The sequence below is a fragment of the Parambassis ranga genome, chromosome 1 (assembly GCF_900634625.1).
Source record: "Parambassis ranga chromosome 1, fParRan2.1, whole genome shotgun sequence".
Lineage (NCBI taxonomy): Eukaryota > Metazoa > Chordata > Actinopteri > Ambassidae > Parambassis > Parambassis ranga.
This window is the reverse complement of record NC_041022.1, coordinates 6,879,884-6,902,692: the sequence shown is the minus strand read 5'-3', so window position 1 is coordinate 6,902,692 and position 22,809 is coordinate 6,879,884. Positions and strand designations below refer to the sequence as shown.

General features: G+C 40.0%; 1 protein-coding gene across 2 annotated transcripts; it reads right to left on the bottom strand.

Moving 5' to 3' along the window:
- Positions 1-426: 426 nt before the first annotated feature.
- Positions 427-22,323, bottom strand: LOC114432875 (complement C3-like). Of its 2 annotated transcripts, XM_028400992.1 has the most exons (43): positions 22,144-22,323; positions 21,641-21,842; positions 21,268-21,430; positions 20,185-20,273; positions 19,955-20,043; positions 19,790-19,869; positions 19,640-19,727; positions 19,463-19,562; positions 18,039-18,159; positions 17,234-17,349; positions 17,005-17,151; positions 16,634-16,733; positions 16,462-16,553; positions 16,083-16,274; positions 15,853-16,008; positions 14,644-14,770; positions 14,203-14,271; positions 13,869-14,066; positions 13,668-13,785; positions 13,491-13,582; positions 13,170-13,309; positions 11,877-12,089; positions 11,638-11,701; positions 11,464-11,553; positions 11,045-11,251; positions 10,871-10,946; positions 10,608-10,767; positions 10,430-10,519; positions 8,907-9,051; positions 8,691-8,791; positions 7,400-7,477; positions 7,131-7,283; positions 5,192-5,254; positions 4,703-4,784; positions 4,548-4,596; positions 3,179-3,269; positions 3,017-3,106; positions 2,757-2,859; positions 2,549-2,638; positions 2,211-2,303; positions 2,056-2,139; positions 925-1,069; positions 427-788 (listed from the first exon to the last, which is right to left on the bottom strand). In XM_028400992.1, the coding sequence occupies exons 1-43, from the start codon at positions 22,236-22,238 to the stop codon at positions 641-643; spliced, it is 4,989 nt and encodes a 1,662-aa protein (XP_028256793.1). In that variant the 5' UTR covers positions 22,239-22,323; the 3' UTR covers positions 427-640. The 2 variants fall into 2 exon arrangements, with proteins under 2 accessions (XP_028256793.1, XP_028256880.1); XM_028401079.1 differs by lacking the exons at positions 15,853-16,008; positions 16,083-16,274; positions 16,462-16,553; positions 16,634-16,733.
- Between the last annotated feature and the right edge of the window lie 486 nt (positions 22,324-22,809).

Below are 22,809 nucleotides of genomic sequence, written 5' to 3'. Positions count from 1 at the left end.
TCCACCTACTGGACTGGAGTGTGGAAAGGAGACGCGCTTCTTCTTCGTCTTTACTTCTGGCAGATTTCCTTGTGGCGTGCTGCTGCCCCCTAGTGTGCGATTGCTAAACAACTACAGAAAAGTGGTCAAATCAACATAATAACACAGGCAACATATTTTACAAACTACATACCCAAAAAGTTGGGATATCACGTAAACACATCATTTGTTTTCTTAATTATGAGATCATTTTGTTGTAAAAGTTTTAATATTAAACATACTTCTTTTCTGCCTGCCTTTTCTGAGACAATTGCAAACAGTGAAGAAGATGCCAATAAAATAATCTGAGAATGCAATATGCTTCAAATGTAAATTAAAAACAGATTTAAATAATTAGCAAATCACTCAAACCTTAAATTCAGTAGAAAAATAGCACAAAGACAACACTTAAGATGCTGAAACTTTATTAAAATGTATTTTTATGGTTATCAGGTAAAATAAGGCAACTCATTGTCATAGCTTTTTCTGTATCAGCAAATATAACTTTACATAAGATCAAGTGTTAGAAGGTAGATAAATCTGTACAATTATCCATTTCTGGGTTGTCTGGTAATTATAATGTGCAGAATAATCTGCCAACAGATTTATTATTATGACAAAATTAACTCCGACACGGTGATTTAAAGGGACCCCAGCTACTCTGCAGCTCCTCGATGCCGTCACAGATATGCTGGTATTCCGTAGCCTTGCACTCTTCTTTGGTGGGCCAGTACTCAACCCAGGTGTGCTGACCAAAAGCATACTCGTATCTGAGCAAAGTACAGAAAGAAATGCATTGGTCTTAATGTTGCTTGTATTCTACAGAATGTTATATTTAAGAAACAGTCAGAAATATCACAGTATGATTAAAAAGGACATACACACACACACACAGAACAAACTCACGTTTTGCTTTTCTGATCTTTAATCATGTCTTTGGATGCACCCATGACAAGGTAGGTTTTTCCTTTTGTGATATCAAGAGCGTTCCTGCAGCGCCGACTACCGATAAATGTCCGTGTTTGATTTAGTGGGCTCACATCAAAACTCCCTTTAAAATATGTAGTAGAAGAGGAGACAGTGGGCAAAAGAACAGCATTACAGCAGGTTACAAATAGGATACACACACTGTCCACATCATCGACTGCAATCATTCTCCTGTTTGGCCCACCCACTGAGGTCTGTAACCACCACTGAGAAGGTCCGGTCACCGGGGCCAGCCCATGCAAGCACTTTAAAACGAATAGAAGAATCTTAAAATCAATTCTATGCTTCACCTGTAGCCAGTGAAGTGAGGAAAGCACTGGCGTGATGTGCTTGCACTTTTTTGTCCCGGTGAGAAGGCGGGCCGCTGCGTTTTGGACCAGCTGCAGACGATGAAGCTCTGACTGTCTAATTCCAATGTACAGGGAGTTACAGTAGTCTAAGCGAGAGGTTATAAGAGCATGGATGACTTTTTCTAAGTCACTCTGACTAAGGTATGGCTTTGCCTTAACAATGAGCCTTAGTTGAAAGAAACTAGACTTGACCACTGAGCTCACCTGTTTATGTAAGTTTGTATGTGGGGTGCTAGTGGGCCATAGGAGCCGGCAAGGACCTGGACCAGGTCAGGGAGACCAAACAAGACAACCTCAGTTTTGTTTTCATTTAATTTCAGAAAGTTTAGGTCCATCCATTTCTTAATATCACTCATGCAGTTTAGCAGCGCTTGGAGGGAATCTTTGGCAGAAACCCTAGATGGCAAATAGACCTGCACATCATCCCAGGGGTAGCATGTAGAGAGAGAACAGTAGCGGGCCCAGAACCGACCCCTGGGGCACCCCGCAGGTCAGAGGGGCCACTGAAGAAGAAAACTGCCCCATCTGAACCGAAAGCCACAGCTTTGCATCAATTTAAAATATAAGTGAAGAGGAGCTTAAAAGATAGATGTCCAACATTCAGCTTGTCACTGATGGTTGACAAAAAGTTATAAATACAATAAATACAATCCTCGTTGAGAAGAATGGTAATAATCATAAGGAGAAGATTATTACTCACCTGACTTTATCACATCCTCGATCTGCACTGTGTAAAAGTCAGTGGCCAACTCAGATCTGACCTGTTCCACCTTGATTTTGTAAACTGAGACGAGACAAGTTGCAAACCGTTAGCTTTCCATATGCTTTCTTTCTGACATGGGCACACACACTTACCAAAATCTATTCTGTTGTCTGCTGTGGTTTCACAAGAATTGATAATGCGCTCAGTGTTGTCAGCTTGGTTCCTTCTGTTTATAGTGCAGTTTTCTGAAAAAAAGAGTGCACATGCAGATCTGATGAATGAGAATGTGATGCGTTGACCTTTGACATGTCTTTTGATCCAGAGTTTTGTTCTGTCATGTGTAAAGGGTTCTGTGTGACAACAGTCACAAATACAGGCATTTGTGAAGACTTAATAGTGCTAACTGGTGCAGCGTTTTGTCAGGGACTACTGTATAGCATCCTTGCCGTAAATATGAGTGTTGTGTTGTCACTGTCCTTTACAATGTTACCTTCAGCACATATGCATACGTCCCCACTACAGAGCCTCAGCAGCTCTGCACTGTCCCGCTCAGGGTGGTAGTATTTCACACAATGTCTCTCTGCAACAAGAAAGGGAGGAAAGGCGGGGAGGGAGAGAAGGAGGAAAGAAAAAGCATTTAGAGGAACAGATGTGGATTTGTTGTCATGTGTTTTTACAGTGCGTGCTGAGAGACTCACTGTTGTTGTATTCATAAACGGACACAGCAGCTGGTTGTAAAATGCCCACTTTCATCTCCTGATGGAGCTTAAAAGTGATCTCCTCAGTTTGGCTGTTTGAAATCTGTGGGAAGGGATCCAACATGTGTATGTGGAAGAGTAGAAACACTGAAATGTCCACTCACAACAGCAGATTTTATTTCTGACTGGTTTTTTGATTGCAACTTTGAATGAAATCTTCTAGATCTAATTAATGAAAAAGTCACAAGCTCACATCTTACCTTGTTCAGGTAAATGATGACGGAGCCTTTTTCAGACAGAACTGTATTCATCTCATATTTTGAAATGAGGCGGGCATGTCCTTTAGACAACTACACACAGAAGTGTAAAGGTTACAGTAGTACAAACAAGACATCTTTAAAGACTGACTCTTGTGCTCTTACTGCATCCAGGTCTTTTTTGTTAAAAGTGAAGCCAGTTGGTAAGCCAATATCCAAGATTGACATGGACGCGTTTCGCTCTTTGTCCTTAAACCTGCACACAAAATGAATTTAATGAAAAAACTTAATGTATGAAAAGGAAGCGCAGGCGAAGATGTGTCGAAAATATGTCTAAAAGTTAGTACCCCCTATTTAACGCTATGGTTTTTGTGCAAATACAAAATGATCGCAACACACACAACCTCAAAATCAACAACAACAAAGACATTTGGAAAAAACAAAACACAAAAACATGTGGGCAATACCCCTCATGATTCAATAGGTTGTAGACAGTGGTGGAGGAAGTACTTAAGCTTGGTACTTAAGTAAAAGTACAATTACCCAACAAAATATATACTTAAGTAAAAGTAGAAGTGCTATGCCAACAATCCTACTTAAGTAAGTCTTAAGTACTTACTTTTATATGTACTTAAAGTAAAAGTACTCATGCACTGAATACATATATTTGATTTCCATTGCAAAGGATATGTGAACAGGTAAAAATAATCAAAGAAATCATCCTAAAATTAAAATGGACCATGTGTAGTTAATGTACATGTTCAGTCCAGAAGCAGCTATGGACAGGTCTGTGTGTCATGAGGCAGGCTGTGGGCATCAAGTGAACAGAGAGGCTGCTAATAACAAACAGGCATTCAGCATGTTTACTGTGTCAGTATTCCTGCTGTAGATTAATGTTATGATTCATGCTAATCTGACATCAATGGATGGACTTGTGTTAGCAGACAGTAGCTAACTAGTTAGCTAACTGAGCCAGAGCACCGGCATCATGACTGAGGCTCATTATAGAAACACAGCTGGCAGCGTGACACCACCTCCATGCAGAGTCTGACCTCACATCAGTCCAGCACTGTGTTCATCACATGTAACAAGTAACTACAGACACTGTAGACATGTAGTGGAGAAGAAAGTACAGGTAACAGCTGCAACATGTAATGGAGTAAAAGTATAAAGTATGCACTATTATTTTTACTTAAGTAAAGCAGAAATACATAAAAAAATAGTACAGTAACGAAGTACAAATACTTAGTTGCTTTCCATCACTGCTTGTAGATCCACCTTTAGCCTATATGACTTTATCAGTCTCACATAATTGTGGAATTTTGTCTCACTCTCTTCACGATTGCAATAGTTCATTAAGATTTTTGGGCATTGCTTTCCAGACAGTTGATGTGCAGCAACAGGTAGCACCATTGCTTATGTCTTGTCCTCTTGGTATTGTATTAAATTAGAATGCTCTAGCAGTAAACATCTGCTTTTATAGTCAGGTGCACACAGGTACACACACACACACACACTTGTCTGTGGTACTTACGAAACCTCTATTTTCAGCATGTATGTCATGCCATTCTCCCCTACTGAATCTGTAAGACCAGCACATTTTAAATAGCATTTGTTTATTGTTTTACGAGCAAAGTACAAAGAAGCCAATATAAGAGAATAAAAGGAACCGAGATGGGGAAAACGTACCTTCATTCAGCTGCACACTCAGATTGAACATCTCACAGTTATTCTCCATTTCTTTTGGCAGAGTATAATACATTGACACCATCTGTCAGATGGACAAAAAGTGCATTTAAATTGTGTCACTCTTGCTTTGATCCCTTGATGTCTTTTAGCCATCTCACCAGCAAGTTTCTTTTCCCACCTACTCCACTATGTTATACTGCACCAGACAACGCTTGTTGTCTGCTGTAGCAAAAAAGGGTGGATATTATGGTTGGAATGGAGAGCTTGAGGGCTGTAGAGCTGAACAAGGAATGCCATGTTCAGCTGCATCTATAATGGAGGAGTTGAGACTAACTGGAGAGGCTGGTGGAATGACACTGAGGATGTGACAAATGTCGTTTTTCTTGGTAGTGAAGGATTCATCAGGTGGATTCTAAGGTTCATTCTAACAGATAAAAAAATAAAAATGTGTGACAAGATTAAAATATCTTTATATCTTGTTATATTTACCTGCAATACTGCTTCTCCGGTTCCATTGGCAGACACAGTTACATTTTTGTTGATACCAGGGAACTGTGGAAAATGAAATATGTTGGACTCATTAGCAAACAAACATTTATAGTTGACATCCTGGTACAAAAATAGTTTTGGCCTTTAAAGGTAGGGTAGGAGATTTCATTCTGATGCACTTTTTGTGAAATTGGTGCAACTTCTCTTTACAATCCGATAGCAACCAATTAGTTCGGCAGTTTCGCTTTAAAACGAAGAATAATAATCATCTGTGGAAGCTATAAAACACTAAAAACATCAGCCAATCCTCCGAGGCCAATCCTCCAAGGCGCACCTGCGCGGAGTATTGGCTGGTTGTCACTCTCTCTTCGGGTAATGCGCGTCCATGTGATTGGGAGGCGTGACTTCGGGGTGAGCTCCGAGAGAAAGGGGCATGTGTTTACTTTTGAAATCTGGATGACTCTCACTGAGTTTTCTAAATCTCCCACCCTACCTTTAAAGGTAATATTCCAACAACTGACTGTTGCCATGCTGGCAGTGTTACAGTCTACCTCCCAGTGTTAATTTTGTTGACGAATCATTTTCGTCATAGTTTTCGTTAACGACCTTCTTTTGCTGATAAAAATGAGACGATAACTAAATAAAAACTAACGCACGGTGCCAAAAACAAAGACGAAATGTATTGACACTTTCGTCAACGAATAAAAACGAGACGAAATTATTGATGGAGACGAGATCCAATCAGAGCAAATTTTGTTTGTGGAAGGGAGGGACAAATCAGGAGACGGCGGCAGAGAGCCAATCAGAAGTGATCTCTCTGCGTAAGGACGTTACCCCGCGATGCTGGAAGAAGGCGTACTCATGCATGGTAACACAACACAGGAGACAGACACACACAGACACACGGACACGTTTGATGTCAAGACAAACAGGACGGTACAAACCGTGCGGAGCGACTATCAGTGGTAAAAACACAACAAACCTGAAGCGACATTTGCAGACGAGTCGTCTTAACTTCCGTTCAAAGATACATGTGACAAAATCTATAAATTTAGACACCGCTGCTGATGGTTTTACAGCATGCGACCTGTTTCTAAGTTGTCACTGAATTATTTTGCTGTAGTTACGGAGTATTCATGAAGAAGGTCATGACTGAACAGTGTATTCAGGGAGAGCAGCTCACTGTTCACTGGTTCTTTTGTGAAAAGGTCATAGCAATTAAATAAAGAGGTGTTTGATTCAAATAACACAAGTTAAAGCTGTGGCTGTTTTTATTGCACTTCAAACCTTAATTATTTCATGAAAGAATATATATCATAGAATTTTAGTCGACTAAATCCACGGCAGATTTAGTCGACTAAAATTATTTGATATTTAGTCGACTAAAACTAGACTAAAAGTTAAAAAATGTTTATGACTAAAACGTGACTAAAATCAAATGACATTTTAGTCACAAGACTAAAATAAAAACTAAATCCGAAATTGCTGCCAAAATTAACACTGCTACCGCCAAATACTCCAAATACCCTTGGAGTCTTGACTTGCTTTTGGAACCACTAGAGGCTGTGATGTGCACACAATTTGTAACACTTCCACACTGGCTTCTTGTCTCACATCCCAGAGGTTGCCACTAAGACATAATACCAATAAGATAGAAATCACAAGTGACTACTAAGATGAATGAATACTTCATCTATCCATCCATCCATATTCTGAACCCACTTTGTCCTGTACTACAGAGTCATAAGTGGCTGGAGCCTATCCCAGGCAAGGTACACCCTAGAAGGGCCACAGGGCTAAAATAGAGACAGACATCCAGCCACACACCAACATAGAGTCAGAAATAAATGATTATAGATGTAATTGTGAAAGAAAGAAAATGCAAAAACATGAGGCTCACACTCATAAAAAGTCACTCTATGTTTGTGTGAACTCTCACCGATGTCCTTTTGGCAAGAAGGTTTGTTTTGCTGATGCTGAACCTCTCCAGATTTATTCTTCCTGATATCTGGATGTTCACATCCAGATTATATGTTGGTTCTTCAGCAGCAGCCCAGTACTCTGCTACAGCCTGGTACACCATAACAGTAGCCTGAAACAGACAGAAATATATATAATCAAGGAGATGACCCCATACAGTACCTCCTGACGAAAAGCTGTGCTACAAAGTATTGATGCAGGCACATCTGCCCAGGAACAGAGTGTTACCTGAGTTGATCCGTAGCCTCCATCCACTTTCTGCTGTTTGTTAAGCCATCTCACAACAGGCTTGGCTTCTTCAAATGCCTTTAACACCAGAAAGCAAAAACAGCCATTTAACCTCCTCCACACTGGTGACATAAAGGCCTTACTGATGGTGTACATCTGTCCATTATCTTTCTGCCTCCAGATCTGCATGCTGACCTGCAGTCGGGCCCTCTGACCAACCCAGTATCTATACCTGTCTATGTTGTTCATGTTTGCAGTACTGGTATACTACTAAACCTACTATCACTAACACTTTTTCACCTTGTCTTATAACCTTATTAACCTGCCATGTTTGTTCTCTGGGATGTATGATGTATGCTGCATGTCTGTTCTTCTCCTCTTTCATCCTCTCTTTCCTATTTACCTTCTCTCCTCCTTTTTTTACCCAGCTGGCCATCAGCAGGAGTTTCCCCCTTTTAAGCTGGGTCCTGATCAAGGTAGACGTGTGTGTGTGTGTGTGTGTGTGTGTGTGTGTGTGTGTGTGTGTGTGTGTGTGTGTGGGGGGGGGGGGGGGGGTGTCAAAGGTCAGTGTGGCCCCAGGTAACAACATAACTTAATCAAGTTAATCAAGTAACATAATGTCTTAAAACTTTTGTCTTTGAAGGAATTTCTTCAGGTTTTTACTTGAAGAGAAGTTGTGTGTTCTTTCATTTAAAATTGATGATATCCCTTTAAACCTGATAACAACATTCAGTTGACTCATGGATGATCTGAATGAATATAATTATTTTGGCTATGGTTCAAAATTGTACATATATTATTACTATGTCACCATAATCAATTCAAAACATTTCAGTGTTCAGTTATTCTTTCAACTTTTATAGTTTGAAAAATGGATGTGTTGATGACTATTTAAAGTGAGTAACATGAAATTCAATTCTCTGTTATGTTAGTGTAAGTGTATGGGATTAGAATCCTGCCATGATCTGAACCAATGCCAAATTTGAAACTCTGAAAATGTATATTCGAAAAACAGGAAGGGTGCAACGAGAGGTTTGAATCTCTGCAGATGTGATGATGAAACTCTGTAATAAGCATGTTGCACTTGAATAAAAATTAAAATACAAACTTATGTTTGCAAAGATTCAAAACTTTTTTTTCAGCTTTTAAAAATATTATTGAAGGTTTCAAAACTTATTTTCAGACTTGCAAATTTTTTTTTTCAGGCTTCAAGGTTTCAAAACCTTTGTTTTCGGGTCCAGATTATGATTACAGGATTATATCTAATCCCATATAAATGCGGTGTGGTCACCTTAGCTTTGACAAGGGCCAAAAGAGCATAAGCCGTAGCCTCCAGTGTGTAAGCTCCTTCGTTTGGAACATACCAGTGGGATAACTCTGTGGAATTCACTTCTACAAAACACAAACATGTTTACATTACTATTCTCTATTACTGATTTAAATCCCAAAAGGAGACACACACATACAGATTCTGTTTTATCATGTTTAGAAAGTGATGTGTGCCAACCTGAAGAGGCAAACTTCAGGAGGAAATCCTTGTTCAGTTTGTTTTCATTGGCCAAGGCATATGACGCCATTGTAACAGCATAAGGGTTGGTGAGCCTGGGCAGGCGCTTTTCCAGGAAGGCCACTGATTTGTTCATCTTGGATTGCTGGACAAAAGATTGAACAATAAATCCAGAGGCTTCAGAAAAGTGAGATGCAGAGGAAATGTTTAAGACCCTGAGGTACCCTGACCACATGCCACAAAAAATAATATGCTGGTTATTCTATTTTAGGCTCTTTCACTAGAACTCCAAAATGGTGGAAAGTAATAGAAAGTGGAAATCACTGGGGAAGTAACAGCACAAAATACACGTTTGTGACCAAGAGTAATTGGACAATATATGCATTTTTAGCATACTGGTATCTGCAGGTGATGATTTTTTGTATGCATGACTGACTATCAGTTTAATCAATGTATTCATACATTTGGAAAATGTCTTGAAGATCTTCCTGTTTCCAGACTAACCAGCCAAACTTCCCAGTCATACACTAACTGTATTAGAGAATAATTGTAAGTATTTATTTAATAACTTTGTCTGTTTTAATGTAGCACAAAAAACTAAAAGAATATATATTAGAAAAATAATATTTCCTGTTTGGTGTGGAAGAACTTGCCTGTCCTGACTTTATGATCTTATCATCCTTCATCAGACTTTACAAATGCTTATAGAGGTATATAGGTAGGTGTATAAACAGCGCTGATTCAACAGATTTAGATAAGACCATACTGGTTTGCATGATGAGCAATAAAAGAAAGAAAGAAAGGCAAGTCAGGGTGATTTGTCACCAATAACTCCAGACAGCCGTTCACACATACCAGATGGTGACTGTTATTACCATTCTATATACTCCTACATACCCGGGCATAATAGGCTCGTTAACAATGTCTGTATATCTTTGCTATTGTTACTTTTAATGTCGCATCTTCACAGCTCATCACCGGACAGTTTGAAGTATCGCAGGCACATTGGAACACAGTAGATGTGCAAATGTGGTCATAAAGGCACAAACACTGAATCTTTGCTATTGTTACTTTTAATGTCGCATTTTCACAACTCATCGCCGGACATCTCACGCTGTTGCAGGCACCCTCTCTGTATAATGCCCTCTTGCCATGGCACAAGTCCTTGTGGTGTGTAAAAAAACTCAGTAAAGTCTTTCCTTATAGTTTAGTGGGCGGGCCGTATGAGGAGTTCTGCACACACGCGTCTCGCGGAGTATGGTACCTCAGTGCGGAAAAGACCTTTTTTTTGTATCTCTTACCACCCGTGGAGCGCGTTCTCCGCTCTTTGTCTCGCGGAGTATGGATCCAGCTTTAATCAGTCAGTCAGGGAACCAGGGGCCATCAAGGAGGTCCACATACTTTTGTTTGTCTAGTGTAATTTCCATGAATTTACATTGTTCATAATTACTGTTACTGTTGTACGGTACATATTTGTTTTGAGAAAGACTTATGGAAACAGTGGATGTAGAAGAGACACTCACATCTATGTCACACAGATGGCGAGACTCCTGCATGGCAATAAGGCAGAAAGCTGTCATGGAGGCATCTTTGTCTGAACCGGCACCCTCGTCCTGCACACACACACACAGACAGATGTATTTTTGTTTTTTCTTTAGTGCCACAATTAAAAACTGATGTTACTAAAATCAGTGAACTCACCATCATTCTGCTGCTGAATATATATCCAATTTCTTCAAACATGCCGTCAGGGAGTTGTGTTTTGCCAAGAAGAAACTTGATGGCATGACAGATCACGGTGTGATCCAACGCCACTATTTTCGATGCCATAGCAAACACCTTGGCCACATAAGCTGTCAACCTGACAGAGGAGAGGGTAGAGGAAGTATCATTTTAATATTTAATATTTAGATTTAAGGTTGACATGCTTCATTTACATGTTCATGAACGATCAGGTGCCTCACCAGGTGCTGTTTTGTTGATTATGATAGACAGAAAAAGATCCATCTTTATTATGGTAGTAAAGCTGATTGTTGTAGCCTGAACAAAATCAAACACAAACATTTAACTAGTATGTCATTTGTGTCATTTTCTACCGAATCTTAATAATTACAGTATATTGCTTTGCCTGAACCCACCTGTTTTTATGTGCTTGAGAGCTTCATTACGCCTCTCAAAGCCTACATCTTCCCACTGGTTGGTGTTATCTAAATACATGGTGGCAATAACGGGCAAGGTCACGTGGAGCATATTCTGCTCTCCACAGCCTGTGGGCTGGTAGATCAGTGAACCCATAGATTTCCCGCTGATGGCATTCTCCAGCATTGCATCCATTTGCTCTCTTCCTGTTTAGACACAGAAAAATGTCCCCACAGGCCAATGAGTATGTCAGTCATGAGGGAATGCTCATTAATGTAGTTAAATCACATCTCTATTAGGTTTCATGAAATAATTTGATACACTGTCATCTATCCATTTTTCTTATCTGTTTGTCCCTTATAGGGTCGTGACATACTTGAACATTAATCTTAGATGATTAGATTGGAGTTGCACTCACCTGTCAGATACAGTAATGTGATTGTAGGGCTGTTTCGAACCAAATTGATTTGAGAAATATCACTGTTAATAATTTCTTCTTGTTTACCACCTGAAAGAATATATAAGCTACAAATTAAAATCAATAATATGCTGCTTTGTTTTCATATTATGACTACATCAATTATAAACATACCTACGCCTTTCTTAGTGGGGTTTAATATTACAGATGTTAGAGTCTTGTGCAGAATGCCTTCAGACTGAAACAAAACAAAACAAAACAAAACAGGAGTTAATAAACACATTTGATCCAAAAGAAAAATAGAAAACTGCTGATGCAATTAGATCTGATGTAGCTAAAACTGGCAATACAGTGAGGCTTTGCTACAGAAAAGATGTATATGATGTAATATACCGAGAATGTGACTCGCTTACCACCACCCGCAGATTCTTTTTGACCATATCACTCAGTTCAACGTCTCGAGCAACTGCTTTGACCTCAACAGGTAACCTTCCTGTTGTCATGGGAATAAGGATGAACGACACAGATGTTGTGGATTCGCTCCTTACGTTGACCACCTGGCGATACTTCCCTTGCTTATAAGCAGCACTGCATATACTCTTATGCTCTGTCAAATCCACACGGACCTTAAGATATAGAGACGCTCACTGTTACGTATGAGCATAAGGACCTAGTCAAAGGTATACAACATGGGGAAGAGGCATTCTGGTTAAACATTTTATTTCACTTTCGATTGATAAATGTTCCAAAAATCAATTATTTTAATAGCGGAACAAAATAAAAGCAGCACATGTCACACGGACAGATTAGGGAGTGGACCTCAGACCAAAAGATGGCAACCGCGAATGTGACACACTTATAGGGTTTAAAGAGTAGAAACAGTTCAGTCATGTTCACATTAGAGTACTGCCGTGCTAAAAGACCCCGTCTCACAGATGATTCTCTCCTGTGCCATTAGAGATCAACAGGTGTGCTGTGGGAAATGATCCAATTGGATCATTGAGGAAAAAAGGGAGAAAAAAGAAACATCCTATATGAAAAAAGATTCAGACAATTCAGTGATAATCGTTATAATATCACTGAATTGTGGAGCACCCTGAACTGTCACTGGATTGAATCGTGAGGTGCCTTAGATAGCACACCCCTAGTTTCATACAGACCATATGGATGAATTGCTCAACATATGACATTATGTTACTTTACATGAATGGAAAATATGATGGTATTCCCCAACATCATCTGAACATGGGACACTCACAAAAGTCTAAATAAGAGTAAGGAGGTGGGAATGCTTGGCAATGTGGTGGACCTTCGCTCTGGAGTCTGAGGTTTGCTTCCCCTGACATCAGCAGCTGTTTTGTTTTCATCCAGTGTTTTGTTTTTAATTGTGGCTGTATTTAGCATATAAACCCATTATGGCTACAGTTGGGACTCCCATCCCCCTGAACATATAAAGTTGATGTAGAGGTAGGTAGAAAAAACATGCATTCTGTTTTCAAGGTTTGAATATCAAAAAACCCAGCTTTCCTGGTATTTTTTTTTATTTTGTTGTAATCTCCACCAGCTGATCTTCTCTACACTGCCAATGAGAAATAATTTGCTCTCCCTTTCTACACAATATTATGTAAAACTGATCAATTTTAACACACATAAGTGTAGTCATCATGAGTACCTTTAGAAACATATGTGGAAAAGCTTAGACTCACAGTGACAGGATCGGGGGTGTCATTGTGAAGGATCGCCCTAATTTCCAGCTGTTCACCACGGACAGCAACGTATGGCAGCCTGAGATCAATGTGGAACATTTTCTTGACAATGACCTCAAAAGGATTGGCAACACAGATACCTTAGAAGCAAGAGGGACAGAAAAAGAGGGGGAATAGAAAAAAAATGGTAGGCCATGGCCATTAAATACATACAAATAACACCACAGATTAATCAAACAAACAAAGGCAGCAGGACTGATCTTATGACATACTGCAGAATGTGGTGAACAGTGATATGCCTAACAGAAAGAAGCCCCTCACCATGGGTTGCAGAAAGACTAACTGCAGCAAACTGCCAGGTTGTGATTGAGCCTGGTAAAGGAAACGTTGTCTTATCAATAGATGTGGTTTTGCTAGAAAACAAAACAAAAAAGGTGAGTTTCTTTGGAAAAAGACAATGTTGACACCAGCATTGATTGTGTTTTCTACTGTCCTTACCAGTCAGGTTTTCCTTCAGGGCACAGATCCAGTTTCACAGTCCTCCAAAGCCAACTTTCAGGGAAAGCAGTGCGAGAAGTGATTTCCTCACCATGTTTATAACGCTTATCGTCCTCACCTGAAGAAGTCATTAAAGAGCTCATCAGAAAGGCAGTGAGTATTTCTAACTCAAATTGTTTCAAGGACTTCCATTGCTCTTACTGCGAGCCAGCTGGAGTGTTTCATGCTTCATCTCAGCCCGCTGATGTTCCATTGCTGTGCAGCAGTACAGGAAGGCCTCAAGGCAGGCGGGACCATCCACAATGTACTCAGCACGCCTCTGGCAGCTGTATGAAACGGGTATTTCCCTCATGCCATCCAAGCAGCACTCTCGTTGCAGTGTGTTGGTATACCGACTCACTGGGATGAATTTCATGGAGTAAAGAGAAGTGAGATGTTGTTTACATGCCCTTTGACACTGGCATACTGAAGGACTATATGGATATCCCAAAATCATTACATCACTAAACATGAAATTGAAGTTGTTGATTCTTACCCAGGCTGGCTCTGGAATCAATTGGATGGACGGCTCGTTTCTTTCTGCTGGGGGTAGGACACCTCAATTCTGAAAAACAGACAGCTCTGAAATGCAACCCAACATATAGAAGGCAAGTTTGGATGGCACCTGTGATGTGATAATATCTGTGAAAAGACTGTAGAGGTATTTTTGACAATAGCTGTCAATAAAATATTACAAACGAAAGTCCCTTGTTACTAGAAAAACTCAATTATTGGCCCAGGATATCAGGTCTCGATTGACAATATTGTGAGGTAACCAATGAAAGAATGTGAAATCTTTAAGACCTTCATAATCTGTCATTAATACGTGTATTGTGGGTATAATGTGTATTGTCTGCTTGTTTGATGCGCATAAAGCATATTCAGTTGTGTTCTTGCACATTGCTAACGGTCAGAGTGAAGAGTTAAGTTGTCTCACCAATTCTGTCGGGCGTCCCTGAAGTGCTTGCCTGAAACAACAGTCCAGCATCGTAGAACACATTCATAGCATCACGCCCTCCACCCGGTGTGCAGCCAGTGTCATATGTCTCCATCACGTCCCAAACCTGAGCAACGTAGGAGCAATTTAAAAACGACGATAAACGATGAAAGAGTATGTCAGCAGAGGTGAAAATTAAAAATGACATCTATTAAAAATTTCTTTTTGGGTCACTCTGTTTTTCACATTTTTTTCTGGTTTGCAGCTGCAATCAGAAAATATTGGTGCATTCATTTTGTGAAAATATGTCAACACTTATTGACATATTCACTTTATGTTTGCAAACCTTTATCTTTGTAATTATTTTTTTTATTTCTTGTTACTCTCCTGGCCCTTATTTATTCAGACATTATATTTATTTATTTTTCAATAGAATCATGTGAGAACTAGACTCACGTCTGTTGGAAAATCACTTTCAAAAAAGAAAGAAAGAAAACTAACCAGAACCAAATAAAGAAACTTTAACGGTCCGTGTACGTCGTGGAAAAACGAAAAAAGGAAATCGTCTTGTTTCCGTGCCGTTTTTCTCAATAATATATCATTTATGTACATATTTATGTACATTTTGTACACAAGCAAGTTCATGCTAGGTTTAGCAGATGGACTGATTTCAGTCAGGCAGTCACATCTATTTTTGCATACCAGCAAAAGCATTTGCTTACGAACAGGAACTACTATCTAGTTCTAATTGATATTTTTGAGGTTACATTAAAAGTTAATATTTATTCTGTATATAGTCTGTGGCTGTAATGTGTTAATAGCAGCTAATTGGATTAGTGGCAGCTAATTGGAATTTCACCAAACAGCGTATTGTATCTGCCAAGCAGTCAGTCAGCCTTCCCATTCCTTCTTCTTCTATGTTCTACGTTTTCATTCCTTCTTCTTCTACGGTCTAGTCCCCACCAATCAGTCTAATCATTTAAAAATGACCTACACAAAGATCAGGAATGAAAAATGGGCCACTATGTTAATTGCCATTTCACGTTTTCTAATATTAAAACAAGAATCGGGTAACGAGTCAATGTCCGTTTTAAAATCAGAAAACGAAAAACGGGAAACGAGTCGATTTCCGTTTTTTGACTTCAAAACGGAAATCGAATGGCCGCAAAATACATGGACCTTTAACACTTCATATGATGAAGAAATTACCTTTTTCTGGGTGAGTCTGTGCTTGTTATTTAAAACATAGACAGCTTTGTCTACTGCCACCAGTCCCACTGTAGCCCCCGGATCTCCTGTGATCTTCAGACCAAAATTTTTACCAGGAGCGTAATAAGGTGCAGAATTTGATGCTTCCAACTTCAGCTTAAGAACAAAAGAAACAGATTTAGATTATTCATTCACTGCTTTGCTATTATAATTAACAGTGTCTCTCTTACTGTTCCCATGCAGGTGTCTTCTACATCCACCCAAACAGAGTCTGATACAACTTCGTTATCATTTGTATGGTAGTAGGCCACAATCCGGAATGATGGCAGCATTTCTTTGGTGATGGGCACATTAAGGCTAATCAGATATTGTCGCCCCGCCTGATGTCGTCCATGTTTCACCAGTTGACCTCGGCTCAAAATCTGGAAAAACATATTCATGTATTGTAAATATTTGCCTTTAACTGACTGTTAACAGCGACAGCACAAGAGGTATGACACTAATGGATGATCTATAATCTCTGTTTATGAGGTTGCTAAGGTCAAGCTCCCTCGGAGCAAAACACATCAGTACTGACAGTCCAACACACAGGTGCAAACAATCTCTCACCAGATATGTCACATCTTTGTCATGATCCTGCTTGCTGACAGAGAACTGGATTTTCAGGTTTTTTCCTGCTTTGACTACATCGCCATCTACGCCTGCAAATGACCACATTCCATTATGCATTCCATTATGCAGCCACAGTTACCAGTGAGTTTATGTTATTTCTGCCCCTAACCTATGTGGATGTAACTGTTGCTCTTGCTGGTGTATGGATAAGCTGTCATGGAGGCAGAAGCTTGTCTTTCATGGGCAATATTAGGGTCATCGGTCCTTGCCTGTGACAAAAAGAAACACACAAGTGTAAGCAAACGCAACAGAACAACATTGTCATGAGTTCGGAACTCACCAAATCAGAATCAAAAAGTCAAAGATATTTTCCTGCCATGTATGTTTGTTTTGTTCTCAGGAAACATAACAAACACAAGCTCTTCATAAAATTACCAACACTGGCTTTAAGGGCATGTTGTCTGTTGTCTGTAACATACAAGGAAGGAGTCATTGTCACTAACTAGGAATAAAGAACAATTTCACAACCTATCAACGTACTGTGATAGTCAGGGGCTCAAAGACTTCCTGTGTATTTATGGCAACCCGCGTCAAGCCATTCTCTGCAGTCCTGCCGCCACTTTCACTACCACTAACCACAACAGGGACATCATCTGCTGGTGTGCCATCAGGATTCAGAACTTCAATCTACAATTTAAAAAAAAAATGAAAACCCATTCATTCAACGACAATCAACGTGTGTAGAATCAAATCATTCAAGTCACTTTACCGCTGTGTAAAAAGAAATTCCTGGTCTGAAATATTTCCGTCCTTTCTTGAAGTTGATGCTGTATGGTGATTTGACAATCATGATATTGCTCAGCTCTGCCTCCACCATTTCACTGCCTGTTTGTGCAGATCACAGTGATGTATGATCAGCAGTTTTAATATAAAGTATCTACAAATGTTCATTCACTGAATTAGACAAAGTCAGCAGAGATGATTACTAATGTATAATATGAAACTCCGGAGAGCCTGAGCACGGCACACAGTTTAAGAACAAATGATAACTTTCCTTATTTGCAGAATTGTCTTGATGGGAGGTGTCTTGATATATAATGTGGCAAGAATGAGTCCTAATCCCTGGAAATGTGGCCTGAAACAGCCTGTTAGTGCTTCTGATTCCATTGTCTCCATGTGTGACTCAATGGGTTTTTGGAATTAGATACATGGTCTGTAGTTAACAAGACCTCACCACATTTTCATGTTTTCTTCCACAACACAAAATACACTAGTAAATGTCCCATGGATGACTTTTTACAGGTCTATAAATTCCATCAAGCTGTTCATATTGTAGAAGAGAGAAAAGTGGTTAATTTGGCTGTGACCATTATGGCCATGCTATAATTGTCTTACATTTTCAAAAATAAGAGTTCATTCATGAGGACTATGTCACTGATCATAACACATCATATACTTAATCCATTCTGCTACAGTGGAGGTGACTTTATAATGATAACAGTAGCAGCTAACCTAAGACAGCAGGGTCATACACAATTAAACACATGGGCAAAGACACAGAGTGTGTTTCTCACCGCTCTCTGTCAGCACGCTGACAGCTACATATATGGAACACTTTTCAAGGTCATTGATGTCCTGGAAGGTTTGTGTGATGTCATCCCTCCTCAGTATGGCCCGTCCTTCACCGTCAGAGATCTATTAAGAGGTTTGTTTGAACATGTTTTTAAATTCTTCTCTCAGCCAAAACACATATATATATTTAGAAATGAGTATGATTCAAACAGTGTGTAATTTTGGGGTTTGGAGACATGTGGCTTTATAGAATCTGAAATTAAGTTCTTAGATGGATTGGACTTAGACTGCGTTTTCGAAAGTGTTACAGTGTGGCCCGGGCACCGCCGCAAAGTTGACTCTTCACCATTAGACAGGAAGTTACTTTATTTTTTGCAGTACAGCCCACATAGTTCATCCACTGAGGACAAAATCTTACAGTACTGCTGTGCATCTCAGTCTGAACCATTGACAGTAAAAACTATGGACAGAGCTTCTGTGACGTCACCCGTTTGTTTCTGAAGAGCCATTTTGAGGCTCGGTGGGAGGTTCCGGGACGTGATGACCGCCGCCATGTTGCCACCAAAACTCCAAATATGGACAAAGAGGGGGAGCATGAGCAGGGTTTAGGGGGGCGGGCGATCATGGAAGCAGGAAACTCACGTTGTGATACGTCTGTCTGTCACTCAATCGGCAACGCCCATAATTAGGCGTAATTTTAAGTCTGAATACAATTGAAACGAGTGAGTTGTACAAAAATTCACCCCCTGTACAATCGACACTAGAAGAGAACCTATCATCTGAGACCAGAGTGGTTTTTTGTACCAGGCTGTAAACATGTTCTTTTCTGCTGTGAAATCTGCCATTTTAACATGGGAGTCTATGGGAAATGACTCGCTTTTGGAGCCAGCCCTCAACTGTTGCGGCGTGAATTACAAGTTTTGACACTTCCGCATGGGCTTCAACTTTGAGCCCCGAAGGTTGCCGCTTGGTCTGAACAGATATATATATGCTAATATGATGATACAGTCATAGTGCCACCTACTGGCAGCAGGAAATGTTTCTTTCGTTTTTGGTGTACGTCTCTGGGAATGAGAGAAGAGCATAGGGAGAGGAGACGGTGATGGCCCCGTGGGCCACAAGTTGTGCGAGGGCCCTGTAACGCTGCTTGTAGATGATTTGCAGGGGATCTATTGATTAAGCAGACAGCATTCTCCCAAGAAAAGGCATAATATATTAAAATTATATACTACACTGAAGGAATGCATCTCTTAAATTGGAAGATCTTTGGATGATATGTAGTCCAAGTTTGTATGAATATAGGTTATGTCTTTTAGCATAACAAAGTGACTTAGCTAGGATCTTTCCAAGTGTACCAGCTCTAGTGAGCTGCTGAGACAAAGATTTGAACTAAACATGCTGTTGATTGGTAGAAATATTTCCTTACCTGTACTCTCTGAAGAGAGCTGGGAAAACTCGTCTTTTCCTCTAGTATTACCCCAAATATAACGTAGGCTGTCCCATCCACTGTTTTACCATAGAGATACCTAAAACATCAGCTCAGTGGTTAATTTTCAGTCCAGAAATATCAACCATTCACTCAATCAAACTTTGTCTCTGTCACCTAGCTTCGATGTCAACGCCAAGCTCTTTGCTGTCCACGTAGAAGAAAGAGCTTGAAGGTGTTAGTTTAACCTCGAAACTCGGAAGCACTGTAAAATGATGTGAGTTTTAGTTCGCAATCATCAAAAGGGAAAGCTTTACAGGGACTCACCGTATTCTTTGACCTCAAACTCTGTAGTAAAGCTCTGTTGGTTAATGCCAAACCTCACCACCAACTTCCAGACCCCAGTACTACACACACAAACATACACACACAAACACCACATATTTCAACGATCTTAATGCCCCCATGTTTAGAATCTGGGGAATCACTCACCTGACCATTTCACCAAGTTTGTAACTTCCAGAGTACATTCCTGATTCCACACTGACTGTGTTAGACTCTGTGACGATGCCATCTGGGGTCTACAAATAAACATCGAACAAGTATTAGCAGCATTTAAATTATTGATTTGAAATGACTGTTTACTTTCTATCTGCTTGGTTGATTTTCACAGCTGTTAACTTGCTTTATATAACATTTAGTTAATCAGTTGAAGTACATACCACAACGTCAATGACAACTGAAGTGGAAGCATTGATTTTGGTATCCACAAGCTGCATGCCCGGCGTCATCACAAATGCCCTGTATAAGACTGACAAAGCGATACAAAAAGAAAGATGGGTAAAGCGTTACTTATACAATTTAATTGTATTATATACATTATCCTCCACAGCTTAGCCTTCGCTTCGAGTTTAAGTTGAACATTTTATATGGAAGGCAGAGAAGCAATTTTTTTGACACTTCACTGCCACAGAGATTCTCAATCAAATACAAGCCCAGATTTGTACCGAAAATAAACCAGCTGAAATGTTGTAACTACAGATGAAGCTTCTGTGATGTCATCCGTAGGTTTCCCATGATCTACTTTTAAGGCCACTATGGGAGGCACACTCTGTCTAATCAGCAAATACAGGAAAAGAGGTGGAGTACTAAGGTGAGGCGTTCTTAGAAAGCCTACCTGTCACTCAAAATGTTAACACCCATAATTATCTATACCTGTAAGTCCTGGACACTGGACATTTTAACATGGGATTCTATAAGGATTGACTCACTTTTGGAGCCTGCCCCTAGAGGCTGCCAGATGAAGTGCAGTTTTTAACACCTCTGAGGCTTCATGCCTCACCCTGGAGGTTGCTGCACAATGAACATACTTTATAAAATGACATTAATGGTGAAATGTGCACATAAATAAGGTAATATGCTCTCATATTGAGAGACACAAACATCAAGATGGTGACAGCTGCAGGGTCCATACAGACCATTCAAACTGTTATGGGTTTGTCTGTTTTAACTGATCTATGCTGTGCTCGAAGCAATGTGTCATCACACGAATGATGCCAATGACATGATTACAGATGCAACATGCTGTATGTTCGTGTTTGACTGAATAAAAAAGGATAAATCTCTTTAATGAAGGTTTGTGAATCAGAATTACTAATATATTTAGTACAACTACTAAATTTACAACTTAGTGAAAAAGGTTTTACGATAATTTAGTTTTTTCCTATTTTAATAATTGCTATTAATCCCATAACCATTAGAAGCTCACTCTATGTGTCTCAGCAGTGATATATTGTGGGACTCACCGCTGCTTTCAGGAGTATAGAGGCTCTTATCAGTCTGGATGAAGATGTAACCAGCCTGAAAGGAAACTAAGACGACCTTCTCCAGCTCTCGGTCAGGAAAATTTGCTAGCAGGCAAACATACTGTTTTCTGCTGGAATCCTCACTGAAGCTTTCAGAAGGAATCTAAACACGTAGGAGACACAATGTTGAAAAGATGGGGCAAAACAAGTAGGCGAGTTCAGTAGGCCATCAAAAAACCTGCTAGCAAGGAAAGCATAAAGTCCATATGGACAGGGAAGAGGTCAGGGCCGGTAATAATAAACACTGCCAGGAAAACCAGGGCTGACACACACACACACACAAACACACACACACACACACACACTTCATTACCGTTATTTTTCCAAAGGCCTGAAACTTGTTTGCCTTATCAAGGATCACAGAAGTTTGTGCCAGCATTCTGCTCTTAGTGGGATGGGTCATCACAAAGATGTCAACAGCAATATTGCTCTCTTGGTGTTCCAAATCCTGAATTTCTACAAAGATATTTTCTGATGTCCCTACTCGTAGCAGATTAGGTGCAGCCAAAACCTCCCTGGAAAGAAAGCAGAGGATAAAAATGTAGTGCCAAAAACAGAGAAAACCAAACTGCTGCTAAGGAATAGAATAGAATAGAATAGAATAGAATAGAATCTTTTCTGAATCTTTTTCTGACATGCTAATAATTTGGTCAAAATGGAAGTATGGTGATACGTTTTTGACTCCTAAGTATTTAAAACCCATTACATTGTCGGATTTTCCCACAGAATCACTTGTGCCTGTTTCTTTAGGTGATGGTGATAAAATAAAAAATAAATATTATGCGCTTAAAGAATGTTTAAAACAGGTCTACTTACATGGGAGATCCATAAGAATGAGAAATTAAAGAATAAAACGCCAGACTGCCCAGCAGCAGCAGCTGGACCCGACACATTCTCCTAACTGAACCCATGTTGGCTCCGAGTGCAGAAACTCCCTCAGTATCACTTTTTTAAGTCCACTGACAACCCCTCCTCCAACACCCGCTGTCTCGGCTTCCATAACAGGACAGTTGCACAAAGTTCCAGTCATTGTCCTGGGCCAAGGACACAGTAATGTAAACATATTCCATTGCAATTACAGAAAAAAACTCCTCCCATCTCTCCACCTGTTTTGGGTTCAGTGAATTTCCAGCTAATGCTACAGTCTACTATTGCATTATTGATGGATTAAATAATCGATCAATGAGGTCATTTTAGGGAGAAACCAGTGGAAAAACTGCACTGATAATGTTCCTGTTACTAGATTAAAGGTAGGGTAGGAGATTTTGAAAACTCAGTGAGAGTCAGCCAGATTTTGAAAGTAAACACACGCCCCTTTCTCTCGGAGCTGACCCCGAAGCCACACCACCCAACCAGCCTGTGACTTCGGCCATCATGCACGTACCTCTCTGGTGCACGCAGAACAGGAAGAGAGCACCAACCAGCCAACTATACACGCAGGTGTGCCTCGTAGGATTGGCTGATGTTTTTAGCGTTTTATAG